The sequence below is a fragment of the Acyrthosiphon pisum genome, chromosome A3, assembly GCF_005508785.2.
Source record: "Acyrthosiphon pisum isolate AL4f chromosome A3, pea_aphid_22Mar2018_4r6ur, whole genome shotgun sequence".
NCBI classification, from domain to species: Eukaryota; Metazoa; Arthropoda; class Insecta; order Hemiptera; family Aphididae; genus Acyrthosiphon; species Acyrthosiphon pisum.
In genome coordinates, this window is record NC_042496.1 from 32,715,036 (window position 1) to 32,740,715 (window position 25,680).

The 25,680-nt window shown below is 28.2% G+C and overlaps 3 protein-coding genes across 5 annotated transcripts; 2 read left to right on the top strand and 1 right to left on the bottom strand.

Annotated features, from left to right (window-relative positions):
- Positions 1–2,313: 2,313 nt before the first annotated feature.
- Positions 2,314–10,837, bottom strand: LOC100160005 (splicing factor U2af 38 kDa subunit). Of its 2 annotated transcripts, NM_001326623.1 has the most exon segments (9): positions 2,314–2,957; positions 2,959–3,042; positions 3,044–3,109; positions 3,316–3,449; positions 3,655–3,726; positions 4,239–4,321; positions 7,737–7,803; positions 10,380–10,467; positions 10,644–10,803. In NM_001326623.1, coding segments are annotated over 9 exon segments (645 nt in total). In that variant the 5' UTR covers positions 10,688–10,803; the 3' UTR covers positions 2,314–2,950.
- Positions 10,838–11,009: 172 nt separating this feature from the next.
- Positions 11,010–16,322, top strand: LOC100169584 (mRNA-capping enzyme). Its single transcript, XM_001945226.4, has 14 exons — positions 11,010–11,304; positions 11,415–11,626; positions 12,134–12,326; positions 12,392–12,503; positions 12,767–12,870; positions 12,952–13,054; positions 13,919–14,059; positions 14,623–14,724; positions 14,828–14,963; positions 15,039–15,164; positions 15,344–15,526; positions 15,603–15,703; positions 15,774–15,964; positions 16,029–16,322. The coding sequence occupies exons 1-14, from the start codon at positions 11,298–11,300 to the stop codon at positions 16,103–16,105; spliced, it is 1,788 nt and encodes a 595-aa protein (XP_001945261.1). The 5' UTR covers positions 11,010–11,297; the 3' UTR covers positions 16,106–16,322.
- A 2,251-nt stretch (positions 16,323–18,573) lies between these two features.
- Positions 18,574–19,911, top strand: Mrpl41 (mitochondrial ribosomal protein L41). Of its 2 annotated transcripts, none has more exons than XM_008188919.3 (4): positions 18,574–18,698; positions 18,771–18,956; positions 19,052–19,152; positions 19,236–19,907. In XM_008188919.3, exons 2-4 carry the CDS (start codon positions 18,800–18,802, stop codon positions 19,464–19,466), a joined length of 489 nt encoding a protein of 162 aa, XP_008187141.1. In that variant the 5' UTR covers positions 18,574–18,698; positions 18,771–18,799; the 3' UTR covers positions 19,467–19,907.
- Positions 19,912–25,680: the final 5,769 nt, after the last annotated feature.

Consider the following 25,680-nt stretch of genomic DNA (forward strand, 5'->3'; position numbering starts at 1 on the left):
TGTATATAAATATTATTGAAAATGCCCTGTAGGGGACATTTGTTATCATTTTTTTTATTTTTCTCCTTACATTAAGTGCCGTCGACTTGAATGTTAATAATCGTATTTGTCTCTTTTGTGTATAAAAATAAAAATAGTTGGTTGAAACTAAGTAGAAAAACGATTAAATAGTACGTATACGATAGACAGAAGATACCAAGGTGGACGAACAGACGTGTCTGTCCGTCCATACAGATACGAGGAGGATGTGTATACCTACCTACAGTTCATACAAAAATATTATAAATAAATAATGTATATTTATTATTGAATTAATATACTATACCTATTTCTAAACATTATTTGTGTAAATAAACCAACTGCATTTCAGTATTTGGTTATGAAATTGTTATCATCCTATTTTTTTTTTTTTTTACCTAAAAATTTAATATACTTACTATAATAAAACGGTAAAAACGTGGCGAGTTGTTATAAATATTATTACCTACTTTGGAAAAAGAGTTGATTAAAATATTATTGTTGTTTGAGTTAAAAAAAATATATATGTATAATTATGATGCTGTGTTTAATTTATTTATTTATTGAAAACTTATTGTATGACGTCTATGACCTACCTAACAATATACACAAATACACCAAAATTGATACATCTGTAATGGATATTATGCACAGTACACTCTTGAATATAATGGACACAGATTATTATAGAATATAGATTAGTTCTATGTTAATAGTTATCTATAATTTAACAAGCGCTCATTTCCATATTTTTACTTCAACCATCAATTTATTCAAATTCTGGGTATTTTTGTGTACGATATAGGTACTAAAACCTTATTTGTTTAGTTATCCGATTATTATACCATTTAAGGATTGTTCAATGCCGATATAAACTGCTTTTTTTAAACAAGAATCTTTTTTTATGTTAATTGTTAAGCGGATTATTTTTTTCCATAATGTTGATGTTTATAAATTGAAATTAAACGAGCGTAATTATTAAACATTTTGTATACTGTATACTGTATAGTGCATACAAAAGAATAATAATAATGGGTATTCCACGATAGTAACTTAAAGAGATGGAGACTGTTGGCTGTTGCCTACTATTACCTACCTATATTATTCTGAGCGAAAATATAACTAAAGGTTTTACAGTGATAATTATTTTTAAACATACCTTATTATAAAACTTAAAATTTGTATGAATGGTATCAGGTATACATAAGTAAACCTAACGGTGTAGCTGTTGGGAATAGATAGTCACCAATGTAAAGAGGGACGCCAGCAGTGGCTGCGTGAACTTTTTTTTTCCTATGAAGCAACTACCTTAGATGAGTAACTACCCACACACCAATTTTTTCGTACATTTTATACTTATCTTTTCACACATTAAAAACGCAGTTCGTATTCTGACTATGCGCGTATCAATTATAAACTAGTCTAGCCATCTAGGTGTTGGAGACTGGAGTCATTGTGGTACCCACCCCCACTTTTGCACGAGGTAGCTGTCCCATAAAATAGCAATTCATGCCACCACTGGACGCCGGTATGTAAAGTGCGTAATGATATTCACATTATTACGCCATGAGGCTACACTATTTAATATTACTGTATTAGTAGTAGCTGATCCCGTGCACTTCGTTGCCCTTAAAAAATGACGACTCTTTAAAAAATCGTGACTGTTCAAATCCTTTTGGATGTAACTCGAAACAGTAAGTTCAATTCAGCCACCCTGGCAATTTCCAATGGTATAATATTAAGTAGACAACCCACCTGCGGCGGATTCCGGACACCGCCAATGAGTGGCTATAAGTGCAACTAATTATTGGTAGGCAATATGCGACAATCCGATTTGATGCATGCTTAATTAACCAATAACCAAAAAAAAAATAGTAGTTTAACTAACGATTAACCAATGGCAACTAATAATTATTATTATTATAGCTTTAAAACCAATAAAACTCATAGCAACCATTTATAAAAGAAAATTTCCACCGTAAATCTCAAAATCCTCGTTTGAGCACCTCTCCGGGTTGGACCTAGGGGTATGAAAATTAGTTTAATTCACTCTCTCAGACCTACTGAATATACACAAGAAATTTCATGAAAATCGGTCGAGCCGTTTCGGAGGTAACGTTTTCATGTACAATGATATTATATTACCATTGAATTTAAATATAACACATTAATTAAAGTGACCCACATTTGTGCCCATCTTTTTCCCTATGATTATGCTTAGTTCAACTTACAACTCAGAAATTACCACTATTAGGGAGTGGCATATTTAAAACAGCTGAATAAATTGTACTTGCATAAATATCACAATATGTTTTACTGCGAAATAGAATAAAATAAAAACATTAATGTTTAAAGCATTGGTTTCTTACATAATTATAAGATTTTAAAGTGCATTTTTATTAAAACGCAGATATTATATAATAACTTAGCATGTATATAAACACAATTAAAAAATGTAGTTACAATATAGTTTTTTTCCTTATTGTCAGTATTATCGGTTTACAATTCAATCGGCATTTCATTAAATTATTTTTCTGAAAAAAAAATAATTAACAACTAGACGTTTGTGACTAATCAGAATAATTTATGTTAAATGTACATTTGTGTAACACATAAAAACTGGAAGATAAATAAACGCGCTATTAATCGACATTATAATTAATAGGTTGAAATAAACAAACTATTTTGGTTATTAAGTTCTTATTTTTTTAAAGTTTACCTTATCTGTAAAATTAAAACGCAAATTACATGAAAATATAAAGTTGTTTAATGGTAAACCATTCAACGATGAGAAAAAAATTATCCGCTACAATAAAAACATAATTATAATTAATATCTATTACGATCTCTACGTCCTCCTCCTCCACCACCTCCACCGCCACCACCTCCACCGCCGCCGCCGCCACCGCCCCCACCACGATGATGGCCATGTCTAGGAGAAGGTGATCTGGTTCTACGTGTTCCAACATGATCACGTGAGCGACTACGTGAACGATGTCTGCGTGATCGACGACTATAAAGATATTTACGTAATTCTCGTGATATTGGCTTCAAGTGCATGAAGTTGCAAAATCCACTACGAGTACACTCTCTAGAAAACAAAAATTACCAATATTTTATTAACAGATATTACAAACACTTCCAATAAATATACAAATTGACAATTGATCAAGTTGAAATTCTCTTCTTAACTTCTATTTAAGTTATATTCAATTCTAAATAGCATTGTTTATAAGTTCTATTTGAACGTCATTATAAGTTAATTCTACTGTTTTAATTGTATGTTTCTATCCTCACCCCATTTCATACTGACGGCAACAGGCCTCTCGGAAATCTGTTACAGGGCTCAATTCAGCATAAACTGGACGTCCACCAAACCATCGGTTATTTAAATCGTTAACAGCTGCTTCAGCATGTTCTTCTCGACGAAACTAGTATTTATCAAAAAATAAATATAAAATATATTGAATAATAATAATAAGCCATTAACAATGTTTTAATTCAATATTTTTGATAAGAAAAAAACATTAGACTTCCATCAAAAATTAATCAGGCTCAAAAATCAATTGATATACAAATAAATGAGCTTATAATAATAAAGGAATAATGATTCTTAAAAACATAAATATCTTTTACCTTGATATAAACATTGCCAACAAGATGATCTCCTAAGTTGTCACAAACATTCATTTCTTCAATTTCACCATACTAATAATTTAATTTAATATGATTAATACAAATAAATACAATAATACATATTATATTAATACAAATGGGTATAATAATTTAAAGTTATTGTCTGAGAGAAGACAATTCAACGTCCCCAACGAAGAGTGTCATAATTCACATTTAAGAATTTTTTTTTTCAATGTGGTGTTCCTGTTTTTCAGGATTTCCTACGAAGACAATAATAAATCAATCTTATTGTGCACAACATCTTTGTTTGATTAAATGCCACAATCAGCATCGCCAGACAATCAGAAAAACAGGAACACCACATTACAAAAAAAAAAATTAGTAAAAGTGAGTTACGACACTCTTCGTTAGGGGCGTCAAATTAATTTAAGAAAAAACTAGAAACATGTATGAACAATGAATATTAACAAGCTTATTAATTTGAGCAAACTTGACTTGAATCTATTTAATATTTATTCTTAATTTGAGTTTGACTTGAAAAGTTAATTGTTTTAAACAATAAAATTTAAAACTGAGATTTTTACCTTGTCTTCACATTCTACGAAAACATCTTCAAAGAAATTATCATAATGTTCTTGCATTTCTTCATCAGTTACATTTGAAACCACTAAAATACAAAATATAATGATTACTAGTCATAAAATATATTATGTCACATGCATAAATGCATACATAAATAATAATATATATTTCTAATTAAAAAATGATATACAATCTTGTATACTTCAAAATGTTTTAAATATAATTCATAGGTTTTAATATTATTATTAAGTAAAATACTTGGCTAATAACAAATAATAGCTTACAAGTAACCACACACATTTGCTTAATAAGCATACCAAATTACTTATAGTACCACCTTAATATAAATCAATGTATGGTATTGAAAATATTTAATAGTTAGATAGGTATTTATAATAATATCTTAGAGAATGGTTATATTTTTAATATAAATGCATAAATAAACTAATATGTATTACAAGACAAAATATTCCATGATAAAATCATATTTTAAGTGGACGTAACAGCAAAAAAATATGGCATAAAAATGTACGTGCTGGGTGAGTGAAAACTTTATAGCCCCTCCACTCAAATTTGTAATCTCCATCATATGAGTTTATTAATTATTTATTGATATTTATTAATCTAATAATTTTATCCAACAGAATATAGCAAACCATTATTATTTGGTACCTTCTACCTACCATAGGTGTTAATCACAAATAATCAAACGGATATACCAATCAATCATTACAGTACGTATTTGTTTTATAATACGTGTTTTATAATAATATATTATCATTTAATTAAATTTTAAGGATTTGTTAACACAAGTGCCTAATATAAATGCCGGAATTCCATTTCAAAGTCCAAAAATATTGAAATGACAAATGTATGTGAAAATGGCCACAAAATTGTACATGGCAGAATTTATGGGACAATCAAAACTAAATAATAGTGACCCTTTGAAACAATTTTAAAAGATGTAGCATAATTTTGGGAATCATGGAAAGTCTAAACATCTTTATACATTTTTTAACATTACATCATTATTTTATATTTATACAATGTATTTATTATTATGGATGGCGGGGCTATACCAAATAAATACCAAATGTACTTTTATACTTTCAATAAGTAGGCTTACTGAAGGGGTTTGAAGTAAAAAATCTATTATAAAATTGTGAAAGGAATTATCTAGAATTGTAAAATAATATAATATTGATATGTATATTAATTAAGCGGTAATAAAAATTTGTTTTATTATTTCAGATTTTTCTATGATTCACAACTATTGAACACGTATTTCTGACTAGTGACTACCGTATTTTACATAAATTAAACCTTGTATAGAAAAATGTTTATGAATCAGCCGAAAAACATATGATTATTAATAACATGTTATTTTTTTAATTGTAAACAAAATTCTTGTACATATTATGAATATTTTTCTTTGAATAATTCTTCTATTAATAAATTTAAATATAATACATAACTCATGTATTAAAAACTCTGTCAAACAGAACGCATTATAACGCGCGTTAAAGCGGTAAATGGCTAGTCGGCGTGGTGCTTTCACGCGCGTGAATAACACCGTGTTCTAACAAATTATAAAATCCCGAGATATGAAAGTAATGCTTTTTGTTTGACAGACTTAAATGTTCAAACCTTAGGTGTTAAAATTAAAAAGTGGGCAAGTCAGTAACCTCTCTACTGTACAGTGGCTATGGAATGTTCCTCATCAATGAGTAGTAACTATAATGAATGTCTTAAATTTGTATTTAATCATAAATCATTGCATATGAAAATGAATTCTAAGCAGAGACCATCAGTACTTATAGTAATACTATATTAATTTATCATACATTTTTATATTGGAAGAAATTATTATCTTTTATTTTACTATTAGTAAATAGTAACACCATAGATTAAAATATATACTAAACAAATATATATAATCTATGGTAATACAATATAAACTATAAATAGGCAATAGCTTAAAAGTAATCCGATCAGTGACGTATTTACGAAGGGGAGGAGGATTAATCCCCTTGATCATACCCCATAACTCATAGGCTGTATATAATAAACAAAAGTTTTTGGAGTCCTAACTTAAGGCCTCTAACTTTAAAGATGGGGTTACTGGATAATTAAATCCCCCCCCCCCTAAGACAAAAACCTAAGTATGCCACTGAATCTACTTATATAATGTTAATATAAACATTTGGTGAAAATTTCAAATATTTTAGGTAATTCATTTTTGAATTTCAACAAAATAAAAAAATAGATTTAGTCAAAGACTAGTTTTATGTAAAAATTCCAATTTTTCACTTTTTTTTTCCTTTAATTATTAAAATAATTACTGAGAATATTTTACTTTAGACCCTGAGTACCAAATAGATAAAATTTCCAACCAAAAAAGATATTCATGAAAATCTAAGCATGTTTACTGCCCTAAAGGTGTTGAGTAATGACCAACGCAAAAAATTATGATTCATACGATACACAATTTGGTATAACGTCTTTAAAATTAAATAGTAAAACAATACGCATTATTAGTTATAGATTTTAAAAATTTAAAAAAAAAAATATTTTTTATATTAAGGTATGTTATGGGTGATCAAATATTGGGCAGATTTTAAATTGAAACAAATAATTTACCATATCATAACTCCATAGGTATTTAAAAAATAAAGATAATATCTATCAAATATCTTGAAGGAGTAGTAAAACAACATATTTTGTTTATACTGGTCAAAATCCCATATTGATGCAAACATCCATATTCACTCCTATAACAGACAACCTGAATTGATTTAGTAAAATTCATTAATTTTTTTCTATTCATATTTTAAAAAAATAATGAATGAAAATGGCTATTAAAAAAATTAATTTAAATTTTAAAAACACTGACGAGTCGTAGTCTTCAAGCTAGAGCAGAGTCTTCAAGCTACAAAGAGTACACTCTTTCAAGATATTTGACAACGACTGTAAACATAAAAGTAAAAAATTAAACCTAATAATTACTTGGTATTTCTAGATAAAGTAGTTAATATTAATTGAAAAATTATTAATTATTTTGAATTTTAATTTGTACATTAAAATTAAAATAATAATAAAAACCTTTTCCACCAGTTGATTTTGTAAATTAATAAATTTCAATCATATTATTGCTAAGTATGTATTTATATAATTTGTTCAGGAAAAAATATTTAATTTAAACAAATTTATAAATAGTTCTAACTGAATAAAAATGTTTTTAAGCCCATAATGATTTTGGTACAGAACCAATCAATAATAAAATCATATTATATTATTCAAAGATATATAATATTATAATTAAATTATATTACCAAGTTAATCAATTTGAATTTGTAAAAACATATTGTTTTAAAATCCTATCGTTTAAAGAAAATACTATGTTAATTTAATTGACATCAAAAATAGTAAGGCTAAATATTATTTTCTTTTTGTATTCATACAAGGAAACTATAGCATTTTAGTTGTTTATTATTACTTACAGTGTGATCCATCGGCCGACTTTGCAGAATTTTGTGGGTTTACATAAAGATTTTGCAATAGTACAGTCTAAAAAAATAAAATTAACTAAGTTTAAATTTAAAACTAGGTACTAAGAATAAAATCATAAGTTATAACAAATAATCACAATAATTCTACCAAAAATGAAAGTAAAGATACTTGTGACCAAATAATAATATTAAACTACCTACTCGACTACCTATATGTACCTATAACAAATATTTTTTTTTTTAAAACATTGGTAGATTTGTAGAGATGACTTAAAGCTGTATGACTTGAACTAACGTATGAGTCTTCAGGTACTTTGGAATTAATATTTATGTTAGCATCGGGCCTACAAAATTATAGATCTGATCTACTACAATATTGCTAAATTAATATGGCGCTTATGAGATAATTGGATATTACCAGGCAGGATTTATGACAGGAAAATCAACCTTGGATCAAATACATATTATTAAACAAATAACTGAGAAAAGTCATGCATTTTACAAGGATATACACTTCCTCTTTATAGATTTAAAAGCTGCTTAAGGGGATTCGATACCGTGGTTTTCTGTTTTTGTCTAACACATGCGTGCATAGTATTTTAGACGTGTTTTTTGCCAAACATACCAATTTATCTAATGAAGCGATAAGAATTCTGAAAACAGATTTGAATTTGTCGTCAAGTCTACTTGAAATCGACTTTCCCACATTTTTTATTTTATCCCCCAAATTCTTAAAAATGTCATATTCAAAAAGAGTACTTAAAAATTCTGCTACTTCAATTTTTGGAGAAGTTAAAATCAAAAAATCAAAAATGTGGGAAAATCGATTTCAAGTAGACTTGACGACAAATTCAAATTTGTTTTCAGAATTCTTATCGCTTCATTAGATAAATTGGTATGTTTGGCAAAAAACACGTCTAAAATACAATGCGCGCATGTGTTAGACAAAAACAGAAAACCACGGTATCGAATCCCCTTAAGATTCAAATAATAGAAACAAACTATGGAATCTAATGAGAGATTTGAGTATACCTGAAATGCTTATGAGATTAATCCGGGAATGTATTCAGGGATCAAAGTGCAAAGTGAAGTTTGGCAACACAATTTCTGAAGACTGATGTAGTGACTGAGCTAAGGCAAGGGGATGCCTTATCCCTTGCGTTGTTCAATATAGCACTGGAGTCAATCATCAGAGATACATTGGTCACAGCAAATAGAGTTAAGATCGGAGTTGATAAACAATTAGTAGTGGTCGCACGCAGACGATATAGTCATAATGGCAGAAGATGAAACAAATCTAAAGAATACTACAAGAAATCTACTGGAAAATGGAAAAAAAATAGGGTGAACAATAAACGAGGATAAGATAAAATACATGGTCATAACTAGAAATAACAGCAGAGTATGACATTTGGATATTGATGACTGCAAATTTGGAAGAGTGGATAATTTCAAATATTTAAGGATGGACATTAACAAAGACACCAACAGCCATAATGAAATAAACATACAATTAGTAGCGGCAAACAGATGCTATTTTGGATTGGTATCTCTATTTAAATCAAAGATTTTATCATGGAAATCAAAAATAACACTTTACAAAGTCGTAGTGAGACCAGTAGCCTTGTATACATGTAATGCATGGGACACAACAAAATCGGACGAACTCAAATTAGTGATCTTTGAACGGAAGATATAAGAAGAATCTATGGACCCAAAAAAAACAACAAAGGTAAATATGAGATGAGGACAAACCAGGAGATTAAAGACCTTTATGGAGAAGCGACCATCAATGGTGTGTAAAAAAGCAGTAGATTGAGATAGGCTGGACACGTGTGGAGATCAGTGAAAATAATTGGACAAGTTACAGAATGGAAACTAAACACAAAAAAACCAAGAGAATATCCCAGACAAAGATGGAAGGATAAAGTGGAGGGTCTTGAAATTGAGAACAGAGTTGAACTGGCTAAGGAAAAAGATCAGTGGAGGCAAGTGGTTGTTGCGGCAATGGACCTAAATGGCTTGTAAAACGCCATAGATAGATAGATAATATTATGGCGCCTATCATAAAGGATTAATTAAAGAAAACTAAGGTGTTAGGTAAATTGTAATAAAACTATATTAGTTATTAATTTACAGTAAAATATCTAATATTCCATTATACTTAACTTTGATTACTTGTAAAACGCTAATTGGTAAAATTCAAAATTAAAATGCTCAGAGGTTATTCTCTAAGAATTTAATTACCATATTTTAAAGGCCACCTGTTAGGTATCAGTACACAATATCCTTGTTTATTTAAAATAGTAATATAGTAGGTAGGTACCTATGTAATAGTTTAAATGAGTCAATATTTTTTTTAAAATCAACAAATTTGTATTTTATGTAGAGGCATGTGTTAAAAGGAACTCTAATTTACCAATATTGATTCGGATTTTTGATATGATGTCAACAAACATTTTTCAACAAAAATATGTTGTAATGAATTTTTTTAAATAAAATCTACATTATTTATGTAATTAGCGTTATGTAAATACCTGTACAACAGATACATTAATATTAAATATTTTAATCATGAAACAATTAATTAGTTAAATCTTATAGAGTACAAAGAATATTTCAATGAAAACTTACCTGACTGAAAGTAGGCTTATTATGTATTCTTGAACAGCGATCACCATGACGGCAGGCGCCGATTTTAAAATAAAATGAACAGTTGACCCTAGGAGGAAAAAAGGTGACGATTATAACCATGCATAATGCGTGGTTTAATATTACAATAACCGCATTCAACAACAATTCATTACAGTTGTTAAAATGGATTCTAAATCGTATCGAAATAAATGTAACCATATACAACTGAACGAGCCGGTTGGCATTGTGTTTCTTAATGCTTACTTATCCTTCTCGGTACCGAATATAGATGCCAGGTACTCGGCCATGTCGACGGTTCGATATCCAAACTGGGAAAATGTTAAAAAAAAATCATAAATCACAAATTGTTTGCGTAAAACAGATCAGATCACATGCCTGGTGCCGGATGACCGATGCCGAATTGCAAGAAATTTATTGAGACTTTTCGATTCGTAGATTTTAGTTGGTTTGTTGGTACAGAAGTTAGAACCGAAAAACATACCGCTCGTAAAAGAAAAAAACTGCTCGAGCGTCAATGCGTCATGGAACAGTAAAAAAACTGTTTGTATCTTCGAAGAAGTAAACAAACGTCCTCAACAGAAGTTATCAATTTATCATCGTTGGTACTTGATATAGGTAACGACTAACGAGTCAACGAAAACAACAACCAATTTCATTATGATGATTTTTTTTTTGACGTGTTTTGACCGTGAAATGTGAAAATAATTTTGTGTTTAATATTATTACGAATTATTAACATAATGCATTTAAATTTTCATTATGCTCAATGTCCACAATATGACTCGTGTGTTATTTATTTATCAGATTAAATTAAATCGCATACTATGAATCACATTGATGGAACGCATTTAGTTTGTTTTAAACTGACCACTTAAAACTGAAAAAAAATTAATAACCATGTCGGGTAAACCAAACTGCATATGAAAATATGACATTAGTAGAATAGCTTCGAATATCTTATACCAAAACATCATTGTTTGTAAACTAAATTTATTGTAAACAAACAATTTGCAGGGTCAAAGCGTTATGGATCTAGCTCGTCGTATTCATCACACAGTCCCCCTATTCCTGAACGTTGGATTAAATGCCCTCGTAAATCTTATACAACTATTGCTGAAAAATTTGTGGCATTCAAAACACCACTTGATAGTAAATATGACGATCAAATACCTATCGAGAATAGGTTCAATACAGAAATGTTGTTCTCATCAATGTCTAATATGAAGGTGAAGATATTGCATAATACATTATATAAAGTTAACAGTGATATTTTTCTAATGAAAATACAAATTGTGAATGTTTAAATAGATATAGATGATATCTGTTTAATTTCTTTTGAAATAATATAATATACATTCAGTATTATATTATTATTTTTAATTAGGATGCAATAATAAATCATAACATTCAGAAAACTGCTCTGATCAAAGCTTGACAAGTATCCTTTATTTTCAAACTGTCCCTTAAGGTATTGAAAAATAGAACCATTTGTGTTCAATTTCAAAATATTCATTACATGAGTCATGAAAAATTTCGAATATATTTACTGTTCCATTAAGTGTTATCTGGTATAATGAATACCAATTAAAACATTGGTTATTACATTCTGCTCAGAATCTAAAATTTTAAATTTTTCCAAGTTACCAAGTATTACTTACCATAATTGCTTATTTTATATATATTTAAGTGCACTAAACAAATTATGTTAAATTAAGTATTTAAAATTGTTTTAGGTAACTATAGGTTTATGGATCGATCTGACTAAAACTAGTCGTTTCTATAATAAATCTGAAGTCGAAGATTCGGATTGTAAATATGTAAAAATTCCATGCGCTGGTCATGAACAACCTCCTACGCGAGAACAAGCACAATTATTTGTAGATATTTGTTCAAAATTTATTGCTAAAAATCCTTTGCTATCCATTGGTTGGTTGTAATATTAATATATTTGTTTTATTTTTACCTATAAATAATCATTTTTTTTTATCTAGGTGTTCATTGCACTCATGGTTTTAACCGAACAGGATTTATGATAGCTACTTATTTAATAGAAACATTTGATGTTAGTGTAACTAGTGCCATAGCTCAATTTGCGGCAGCTAGGTAAAACATTATTTATACTACTTCTTTTCGAAATAGTTGAATTAATTTATGGCATACAGTGAAATTCTTAGTCATTAAACATTACCAATTTTTATTATACATGTTATAACCATAAATATAATAAAATTAGGTTTATAAGTTAAATAAAAGTTATAAGTGAAATAAGTTTTTCCTATTTTCCCAAATAAAATAGTACCTAAATATAATTAAACATTCATAAATGTTATTTTTACAACAATAATTTTAAATTGTATATATTTTAGACCTACTGGAATTTACAAACAAGATTATATAGTTGAATTATTTCAACGGTATTCAGATGATGAAGAACCTATACTAGCTCCAGAACTTCCAGATTGGTGTTTAGGTGCATATTGCTAATATATAGAATATTTAATTTGTATTAGATAAATTTGTAAATAAATAATGAAAATTCTTATCATTTCAGAATCGGAAGAAGATAATCATAATTCAAGTAAATTTGAATCCTCTTCGCGAAATAAACGTGACTTCAGAGATCAAGACTCTAAAGATAGAAGAGAACATGAACCGTAAATATTTATTTGAATATTCACTTAACATAACTAAAAATGTATAATTAGTTAGTTAGTTATTTAATAATTATGCAGTGTGATTCACCAAGCATTCCCAAGTTTATCCTTTAACTATATGCATTCATTTAAATTCTAATTTTGCAATTTTTCTGTGCTTAAAGACCATGTTTTCATATAATTGTAATACTTCTAATAATTTTTTATGCCATTTAAAGAATGTCCTAATGATACTGACTTCTTTGTTTCTAAAACAAATTTGAATGAGTTGTTTGTGAGTTTTTAAACATGCTATAACAAAGATATGAATTCTATATTTTGTTTTATGTTGTTTGAATAAAATAAAATTAAACAAAAACTTATCATCAATAAATTTTGTAATAATTACATTCATTTATATAATTCGTTGAATATGTTAGCTCCAAAAAAAATGCTAAATAAAATGTGATTTGCTTGAAAATGCAGTAGAATAAAAAATACCTAAATGTCCACATGGTGACAAATAGTTGATAATCAGTTTCTGGTAGAAGTAATGCTAACTCAGTGCACACCTCAGTTGTAATAACACAAGAGAAAAAAATGTATTAAATTGCATAGTTGAACTGGGTGGGCATATAAACCAATAGTATTTACCATTAATATGATGTATATTTTTTATAAACCTACTTTTTATCATTTATCAGACTTAAAGTTAGACTAAGTTATCCTATTTTTGTCTTGAGTTATAAAAATATTGTATTGTTCTACTTTTAATTTAGATTTTAAAGTAGATATAATAACTCAAAATAATTAATTGTCAATATAATGGTGGTGAGCATGCTTGGAGAATCTATGTATCAAATGTATTAATTTTTTTCTATATAGTTCTAGTAAACGATCAAGAAATGAAATGAATAATCGTAACCCAGTATTTATGGAAGGTGTATCTGGTGTTACTGCTATTTTTGATCAACCAAGATTAGGCAACATTCAAAGAAGAACTCAAGACTTATGTAAATGGAAAAGGTAAGAATACATGTAAAGGATAATATTAAATATTAATAAAAGACAGAATTATTTAGGAATAATTATTAATATAAATAAAAAAGCTTTTTCGATTATACTCGGTTCAGCGAGAGAACGCAAAGATTCTGTGCATCCCACCACGTCACCATGCTATCAAAACCGGTTCCCCAATGGCAGAGTTTTGTGTGGGAGGAACCAGTTTTCAGTGGTGCGGTCTACCGCTGAACAGAGTATATAATATATAAAAATGTAATACTGATTAATCCAAGTATAGTAATTATTAATAAGTCAGTTAAAACTTATGGAAAACATAATTAAAATAACTGAATTCCTGTATCAATATTATGTTATAATCAGTTATTGAGTAAAAAGTTTTGAAAAATTGAGAACAATATTCTATACATATCTTAATTCTTGCATAATCATATGTCAGACAATTTATTGTATAACAACGAATAAAATTATATAATGTCTACTTCCAATTCTTAACTATTATATTATATATTAATTTATTATATGCTTTTGTTATGCTGTACTCAGTTTCTTTTTTTCAAATTTTATAGATCTGGATTTCCTGGATCTCAACCAGTGTCTATGGATATTCAAAATATGAAATTATTACATACAAAACCTTACCGTGTTACGTGGAAAGCTGACGGTACTAGGTACTGTAATATCTTAAAAATATTTTAGATTTTTTTTTTATTTCTTATTAAATAAAATTAAGACAACTTGTGTCATAATCGTTGAAAATTTTATATTTTATAGATACTTAATGTTTATCCAAGGTGAAAATGAGATATATTTTATTGATAGAGACAACAGTGTATTTGAAGTTGAGGGATTGACATTTTTACACAGAAAAAATCTAGATCATCATTTGAAAGACACTTTATTAGATGGTGTAAATAGACTTTAATCAGAATATTAATTTAATATTTGTCTAATATACTATATCCCTAAAATCTTAATTTTTCAGGAAATGATTATTGATAAAGTCGATGGACAAAATATACCTCGCTACTTAGTATATGATGTAGTAGCATTTGAAGGTTTTGATGTTGGTAAACAGCCATTTTATCCAAATAGATGTATGCTAATAGAAGTGAGTACAAAGTATAAATTATGTTATCACAAAATATTAGTTGACTTTTAGCAACTCAAAATTCAATGAGCATCAAAGAAATATGAATGATTAACCTAACTACAAACAGTTATAACTTATTAGTTAAGCAAACATTTTATGAAGATATATTTTTTTTTTGCCATTTTTTTTTTTTTTAGGTTGATATAATTAAACCCAGGCATCAAGCAATTGTATGTGGTCGTTTAGACAAAACTCAAGAACCATTTAGTATTCGTTTGAAACAATTCTATGACATTAATGCTTCTGATAAATTGCTGGGAAATTTTAGTAAAAATTTATCTCATGAACCTGATGGTCTCATATTCCAACCATCATCTGATGTACTGTTATATTTATTACTATACAATTTGGTACCAATATATAGATTGTCAATAACTTATATTTAATTTTACATAGCCTTATGTAGCTGGTACGTGTCCTGAAGTTTTGAAATGGAAACCATTGGAACTGAATTCTGTTGATTTTAAACTTAAAATTGTTACAGAAGGTGGAACTGGGTATTAATATTTTGTGTAACCTATAAAAAAATTAATTGAAAATATACTAACAGATTATGTACGTTTTTAGAATGTTGGAATCAAAAGTTGGATATTTGTATGTAGGTGGTAAATCTGATCCCTTTGCCAGAATGAAATATAATAAAGAACTTAAAAATATGGATGGAAAAATAATCGAATGCAAATTTGAAAATGGAAATTGGAAGTTTATGCGAGAGCGAACTGACAAATCGTTTCCAAATGCTCTCAAAACTGCAATAGGTATGTACATTTTAACATATTAATTAATTTGTTTCAAAAAATTATTAACTAATTTTGTTTATAGCAATTTGCCACAGCATTGAAACACCTGTTACAAAAGAAATTCTCTTAAAGTATATACAACAAGCTCCACGTAGATGATGTTATGTGTACACGATAACAAATGTAATTGCTTAATATGTTTCATAACAACTTTATTATACATTTTATTCTGTATATAAAACAATTAATAAGTTATTATAAGATTTTAACTAAGTTTATATTGATAAATATTATAAAATCTGACATAAATTTAATAAAAACGTATGTCCTTATAATGAATATATATCAAATGTATAATAAATTGTGCATCATGCAATTAGCTATCATTTTTTATACTTATTAAATTTAGGTCAATCTTTGTTTTTATTTTGTCATGGTTTTTCAAATAGGTGTTATAAAATACCATAGAAAAAATTAACAAGTTAATACACACTGGTAAAAAGCCAGAGTGAGTGATATAGAATTATAGAATTGTTATACTTTAAATTGAAATAATTGAATATTTTTTAATGCAAAATTTAAGTAAGCTTAAACATAAATAACCATTATAACATAATTTATTAACAACTTTAGTTGAAGTTGTTATCTCAATTTTTATGATTATTAAATATTTACAAGTAAAAAGAATATCAGTAGTCAGTACCTACCAATTACCATATCCACATGCATGGGCGCAACTATGGTGGGGGTGGCTTGGGACTTGGGAGGCTTAACTCTCCTAGATGAAAAATTTCAAAATTTTGTAGTTAGAAATTTTAGCCCCTAACAAAAAAAAAAATATAAGCTATAGTTGCACCTATGACTATGGTTTTATAATTGTGTTTATTCTACAGAGTAATAATAATAATGGTAACTATTACATTTTTATAAATATTTCCCTCTATAATATTTTTAGGTCGGTGTCATACTATGTGTTTTTGCCGTAATGGTGAAAAGTAGCCGTAATGGTAGCCCCATGAAATAAAACTCATGTTTTTAAATGGTAGATCGTAGATGTCATATTACCCGATGAGGGGACCGCAACCTACTGTGTCGCTAAGTTTTGCGCATGCGTATTTCTGTACCGGAATACAGATCGAACACATTATATTCAATAGATACGGTCATACTATGACGTTTTACTGCTCCGAAATATATATATTTTTACTGTTCCACCGCACACTGCAGTATGACACTATCTTGCTATGTGGGAGGTGAATAAACCGTTGCGGCAAAAATGCGTAGTATGACAGTATGACACCGCCCTTACTAGAGAGTATACTCTATAGGCTCACCACTCTCTAATTATTACTGTGTAGTGTGGATTGTGGATACAGGATATTCCATAATTCCCATACATTTATCACTGAATAGAAAGTCGTTCATCAGGCTTGAAAGTTATTGTATCAGCATAATTTTTCTGGACTACTAGATGTATTTATAAATAAGTTAGAAGGTTTGAAGACACTACACAAAATAAATTAATATTTTTTGCATATATTGTGATTTTTAGTTTTTCTTAATTTTACATTTTTTTAGCGCAAATATTTTACATTTTGAAGAGTATACTTTAATGATTAATTAATAATAAAATTTAAAAAATGTTCAGTTAAGGTATAGTTTGTACAATCATTTTAATGTTATTATTATAATGTTATTTTATTGTATCATGTTTTTAAAATACCTAGATTATATAAAAAAAAAAGTAAATATAATAAGTTTTTATATAAAAGCCCCGTATTTATTAATTAATACTTAAATATATATATAGGTACAGGTAATTAATTACAGTGAGCAATTTGTTTTTGCTTTGCACATTATAATTATAATAATTGAATGGAAAAATTATTATAGGCAACGGCGGTCAATCAAAATAAAACAAAATATAAATATTGTTTATTTATTTACTTTCTTTTTCTATTTATTTTATCTATTTTTATTTATCTATCTATCTTTAGTAAATCTATATATATATAATATCTAATGTCTAAATAGTATATTTTGGGCTCTGGATTTTGTTTATTTAATTCTGTGTGGCCAAGGTTGTTTTCATACTACCTATATGTGTACCGTATACCACATCATTGCAAATTCTTCCGTTGGTAAGGACCATCATAGTCCATAGATCATAATGGTCTTACTTAATAGTATTAAATAGTAAATAGTAAATTCTAACTTTTAGACTTTAAGAAACATCTTACAGTAAATAAATAATAATTATATTAATATAAATAAATAAATCTTTATCAAAAAATTATGTGTATGAATAATTGTAAATTTAAGAAATGCGTCTAGTGAATTTCTAGATATTAAGACGTATTTTGTCTTTATTTAATTTATTGTTATATGTAAATCTATTTAGTATGTAGATTATAATTTTAAAAAAATAACCCTCAACACACTTTGCGGATTTGCTTATAGAAGCCAAAAAATGGATAAACCAAAATGTTTACAAAATACGAGTAGTATTATTTATACTTTTTAAAAAATGGTTAATTTTCAAAAAAAAAAAAAAAAAACGCGATAATATGAACCGTATGAAGATAAGCCGGTACCAGATAATGTTTACTGATAACAGCATGGTCGTATCACAGAAATACAGATATTAAATTAGATATTATTTATATTATTAATGTTCAATATTCAGTGCATAGAAAAAAGATTAATACATATTTTTATATTACAGAACTATTACATATCTGATTTGTCATTTGTAAGTATAGTCAATTAGTTTTGGTTTTTACTGTCGTCTTAAAAATTGAAAACTACTCAGCATTGTAAATAGAACTTTCACTTTTCAGAAACGTTTCCAAAATGTCGTTCGCGGCAAAACCCTTTTTTAGATCATTTTCCACGTGCCCTATACGAAACGGAAAGAGAAATTTCAAAAACTTCATACTGTATAATAGAGGAACAAATCAGTTCAGAAAACAGCAAGAAGAAAACCCTAATAAAGATTTTCAAATTACTGGTATTTGATCAAATCAAATAAATTGAATTACCTACGTTTGAATTATGTTAACTATCATAACTCATACTTAATTAACATTTTCTTCTAAAAATCAGATTATGGAGTACGAGATACCACAGTCAGGATTGGCCGCAAAGTTGTAACTATCAAAGAAAAAATTCCAGATATTATCGTTCCAGATTTAGATGATTTCAATGTAAGTGTTTGAAAGTGTTCATAGATTAATGTTGATGGCGTATAATACTATACTATTAACTATTATATTGTCATTGTTTTCAGTTAAAGCCGTATGTGTCCTACAGAGTTCCTGAAATTACTCAATCTGAATTTACAGCTCAAGATTTATTCAACGCCGTTTATCGCAAAAAAATTGTTGATGATTTCAAGAATAACAAGCTAAAAGAAAATTTTGAACCTATTGAACCAAGTGAGGAAGAATCATTAACACCTGAACAAGCTAAACTAAAAGCGAGACAAACAGGCAGCGACATGTTCTCACAAGGCAGATAAATTCAAATGCTTAGTTTAATTGATAGATTTTTGTATACATGTTGCTTACAATTTATTAAAAATTTAGTTATAATAATATTATGGTTTTTGATATAATGTATATTATATAATTTTCACATAATATCTTTATTGATGAATCAACTTGCAATTTTTTATTTGCTTTTTATAAATACACAGATTGAAGAATAATGTTTTCAAACGACAATTTTAATTTATTTGTAGAAAATGTAGTTTATTTAAAAAATTAGTTTTGTTATTTGTATGGACCTAAATGGTTTTATTAATATTTCGATGATTATGGTTTGTTTTAAAGTAAAATTTAAGGAACCTTATAACCTAACATAAGAAGTGTATAGTTTATTATATTCGATCAATTATATTATAATTATAATTATGCAGCCTGTGGCAACCATTTATATAGAAAAAAATTATACTTATTTGCTACTATTACTATATTATTATAATATGCAAACAATGGTGTACGCAGAAGGGAAGCTATTAGCTAACGCCTAACGGGCAGACCAAAAAAAAAATTTAATAATTATATTACAATTTTAACAAATTTTCAATTTTTTACAATATAAAATTGTAATTAATTTTCAACCCCCTATTAATCAATGGTAAGAAATGGTATCAACTACCTAATCAATGGTAACCAATTATGTAGAAAAATACGATGAAAATAAGTCTTTAATTTTTTCCAATTTTCTGAGCATTTTGTTCTATAAAAACCTCATTTGGAATATAACAAATATTTTTAAAAAAATGTATAAACCAGATCGGTCCAAATATTTCCTGAATGGATGTTTTATGTGGACATTATATTATTATGTATATATTGACTATTAAGTAAAAATATTTTAAATTTAGTAATTTATTCAATAAAATTAAAATGAAGGATGGTAATAGCGATATAAATATATAATTATTTAATACTTTAACTTTTTTTCTGAAGGATATTTATTATTATTTATTATTAATAATTAACCAAAAACACAATATTCACTTGGATTTTACACTGTTTTAAACATAATATTAACTTTATTTGTTTTAAACATAATATTAACTTTATTTGTTTTAAACATATGAATAAAACACTTATACGTGATAGTAGATAATATATTATTATTTATTATACTCTTTTTTTATGTTATATCTTTTTTAGCCTTACCGAACTTAGCTCTAACCAGGGCCGTCTTTAGGGCAGGGCGAGCATGGGGCCCTCGCCCTTGGCCCCACACCTTCACCAGTTGGACTGGCCCCGCTTTTGTTAATACAATAAATAAGTCAAGTTAATGAGAAAAAAAAATTATCATTTATATATTTTTATACCTTCAATTGCTGTAATTTTTTTCTACTTATACAGCTATACCTACTTATATTAATTGACGTCAGCCGTCAAATAAATGTATTGCATTTTAAATGAGTTAATATGATAAAAATTCAATTTTCAAAGTTGAAAATGATGAAAATCTTCAAAGCGTTCTGTCCCAAAAAAAAACACCAACTTAGCTATAATATCTATAGAAAAAATTGCTGACCAACCGGCAACCAATATTTATATTTATATTTCAATTTTTATTGACACATTTGCTAATTTAAGACGCGGGAAGGTTAATTTATAATATATTAGATTCTGAGCGGAGCGCAAAAATTTATTGAATTTACAATGATGTGTGTTTTTTTCTGTTTTGTAAAGCGCATTTGGGGTAGTAAAAGTGCTCCGATTTTCGAGATCAGCATCTTTACTGATAGAAAAGTGAAACTAGTTGGTATTTTTGGGAAGTCAAAATTAAAAATTTCAAATAGTTTTAGAAAGCGTTGAGAAAAAAAAAAAATAGATGACTTAAAGGTACAAAACCAATTTTTGAAAAAATCGATTTTATTTTTTTGGTGTATCTCAAAAATTAATAACTGTAGAACCTTGAAATTTCCAACAAATATTTATATTAGAATTTTCCATAAAATATTTTCTCAATATTTTAACTATTTTTGAGCCAGTTATAGCCTTGAGCCCTTGAGAAATTTTTCCATATTTCTAAATTTTTTTTAAATTATCCTCGATAAAATCTTTTTCATTTACTAAAAAATCTTGAAAATGTAATGATAGGATCCTTATAATTTTCATTAATGGAAGTTTAAAAATACATAGGCTCAATTATTTGTTATATGCTTATAAAGTTCAAATTTTGACGAAATTCATAAAAGTTTTTCTCTTCATAGCTAACATAAGAAATTGTATAGAAGATTTTAAACGAGTTTTTATACCTCCAACAGACTAAAATAGTTCCGCGGAAAGGCACGTTTACGATCTTTGTTAATTTTTTTTTACTAATAAATTTAATTATTTATATAAGTGCGCTAAGCTGATACAACTTTGCCACTCAGAATATTTTTTCGTTTACAATAATTGATCAATGTAATTTATATATAACATCCATTACAACGACATGCTTGACACCCACTGTACAGCAAAGCGGTACCCTCTTGTCCACCTTTTTTCATATTGTATTAGGTGCCTACTATACTTATAGATTTCGTAATTTATCAATACCTATTATTATATTAATGACATTTTAGTCCCCGCAAATTTACTCTGCCCTTGGCCCCGCAAATCGTCAGGACGGCCCTGGCTCTAACTCTAACTGTGTTGTGGTTTCCCGATTTCCCGTGAACAATTTTCACATCACCAATAGGTGGAATATGGTGGGAAGCTTGAGAGGACTTGCCCCTACCTCCTCCCAAAAAAATTTTCAAATACAGGTCTTAATACACCCCTGACCATTACAATTATAAAGTGCCTGAATATCTAATAATTTTCATAATATTAAAATATATTTTCAGTAACTTGGAACAATCGTACATTTCATATTAACCCACACGGACACGGCCACACCAGTTTTGTATTATTAGTCAATAGTCATACCCATACTTTTCAAACGTTTTGGTTTTAATAAAACTGCTGAATAATAAACCATTAATACCTAAGTCAGAGATCATTAACATTCTGTGAGTGTTTAACTATTAAAGACTAAAGTATTAAATCTAATTTTCGAGCACGTAAGTATGATGAATGTATAAAAGGTTAAGATACAAGACCTCATTTTGGGTTTGAAGAGTTATATAGACCATTCATAGACGCAATTTGGGGGATGCTCGGGGGTGCTTATCACCCGCAAAATTCATATTAGCACCCCCAAGTATTTGATATCATCGTCGAATTTTTATTGACTACCTATAAAATTATGCCATAAGTATTAGGAATTTGGATACATTTATTTTCATAATAAGAATAATACATAGGTAGGTACCTACATATCAGAATAATAATATATTTATAAGTATAATATGTAAGTGTAAGTTAAAGGACTCTAAAACGCATTAATTTTGTATATTTTATGTATTTTTATGGTTTTCCTCGCCGTGTGCAGTTTTTTTGTGGCAAATCCTATATATATAGGGTGTATCTCAGTTATAGTCTACCTAGGTTCACAGGCAAATTGGGGCCGCCAGTATTCCTATAGCTATGTGAAAAAATTCGACCTAGATGGGCAACCCCGAGTCACGGATTGGATTTAGCACTTATTGGTATATTTTTTAACGTGATTAGAATTACTATATATTACGCCTCCACTCTAAACTTTTCTAACATCTCTAAAAACAAACACTAAAAGTTTCATCAAATGCAATTGAGTCATAGGCGCAATTTCAACTTTTGACTTGGGGGTGCTGAAGAAATTAAAAGCAAGCAGACCATTGCAATATCTCATTTTAAAATTGTATGTCCTATGTTTTTTTTTTGGGGGAGGGGGGAAATGGCTAAGTTTGAGGGGTTTGGCCCCCCAGGCCCTACCCCCCATTTGCGCCTATGAATAGAGTACTTTTTGAGTACTTATATAAGTTAAACTACACATATATTCGGTTTTAAGATATACTTTCTTTATTCGAGGCCGATAATTTAGTACCTACCTGATCTAACAGAGTAACGAATGACAACCATTCATAGACAAAAAAAAAATAAATTTCCGTGAATCTCAAGATCGCTTTTTGAACAAGTCTTCTTTAAAAAAAATGTGAATATGGAGAAAATCCTTTCTTATTTCATATCTAGATCATTAGAGGAAACACTATTCCATATGTCAAGTTCGCACGTTTTGTATTTTGGCACCAACGTTGTATATTTAAATTTGATTTAATATTAAATATTATTATTATTAATATGTAATAGATGGCACCACTATTGTATTCGTACAACCCCTTATTTTCCCTTTTAGGGGTTGAATTTCCAAAAAGCCTTTCTTAACAAACGCCTAGGTAAGTACGTCATAATGGCTATATGCCAAATTTCAGCAAGACCGTCCAATGTTTTGGGCTGTGCGTTGATAGATCAGCCAGCCAGTCAGTCAGTCACCTCATATATTATAGACAATATTATAATATAGAAATAGAGATAAAAATTATAAAAAAGTTAAACCCTAATGGCCAATCCTAAGCTAATCAATGGTTAACCTACAATTTAAAATATCAAAATTACTTAATAATTAATATATAATAATATAATATATCATATAGGATGGCTAAAGCTAAAGTTCCCCAACGGTCATCTCGTTTTATACTGATATAATATGTTCCACTTACCCTTAGGTTCCACCATCTACATGAGCAATGAACCTCTAAGACATTTGATGTCGCATGCCAACACGAATTTTTAGTTTTTAAAAATTTTAATTGTAGGTACAGATAGGTATTTAAATAATTATGTACCTATTAACGTATTTTATATGTTATATGATCGATTATGTTCAGGGCTGTGAATTTAATGCATTTGCGTGTTTTTTTCGCTACACTGTATAATAAAAATGATTTGGCCAAAATTTGTTTTGAATTATTTATAGTTCAAATACCAAATCTTATTTTGCATATTTTTGCATACTTTGCAAATGCTTTTATTCGTAATATTTACATTTTTTTGGTCAATCTGTTTTAAATTGACATATTAAATGTATTTGTATAAACTATAACTTGTATAGTTGCATGGAAACTATTCCATTTTTGCACGGGTATTTAACGTGCATTATTGACTTTTGTACTATTGAAGTCAAGATTAAACAGTTCTCAACAAAAACAAAAGATTTCAAATTATGTGTCATATTTCAAAAATATTAACTGGCGAAAAAAAACGTAAGTTTGGATATACCAGAAGATTTAACCAGTAGCGACATGACGTATTTTAAGTTTGCCCCAATAATTTCGTTAGATGTGGAACGCTCCTTTTCCTTATGTAAAACTTTGTTGGCACCAAACAGGAGGTCTTTCAAGTTTGAAAATCTAAAGAAATTACTGATTGTACAATACAATAACTACTTTAAAGGTAAAATATATAACTTTAAGTAGAAATATAATATATTCTAAGCATATTTCTTTTATAAATCTTGTATACGACGAAGATCAAGACTAGTCAAGCCCAAAAAGTCATATACTCATATCAGTCATATCAATAAATAATAATACTAATATTTAAACTAAAACTAATAAAAATGAAAAATGAAAATAATAAAAATAGAAGTTGCATTTTTGTGGTTTTTTTGCATATTTTTATGCATATTTTGTCAGTTTTTAGTGCATAGGTATATGCAGCATATTTAATAGTTTTTAAGTGCATTAAATTCATAGCCTTGATCATGTTACTAATTGTATTATCTTCATTTGTATTTCTATTTACCTAATTGTTCAAAGGGCTATGCCCCTATATTTTATAATAAATAAATAAATATTATAAAATATTATGTAATATAAAATAAGTATTCCTATCAAAATTACAAATTAATTTCGAAGGGCCACAAAATTTGCCTGGCCCCTGTACTCCAGGTCCAACTATACCCTCGCTCCCTACGGAGGCTCTGATTTGACCGCAGATTTTCTGCGAATTCAAATGCGTATAATCTGTGGTCCAATAAATAATAATCATACGTATAAGACTACAAGTACCTAATTGAAAAACTAGGACGCTTCACTGTTTCAGCACCCCCAGTTTTCCATTGAAATTGGAATAAAAGTTTTTTTTGGTGCTTCGGGAAAAATAAACTACCTAGGTGCTGAAAGTTTTCAAATTAAATCTGTAACACAGTCGTCACTGCCTATATTATAATTATATAGGTACATACGTACAGTCCACACCCGAGTGACCGTAATAGGTACCTTAAAACCTCATAAA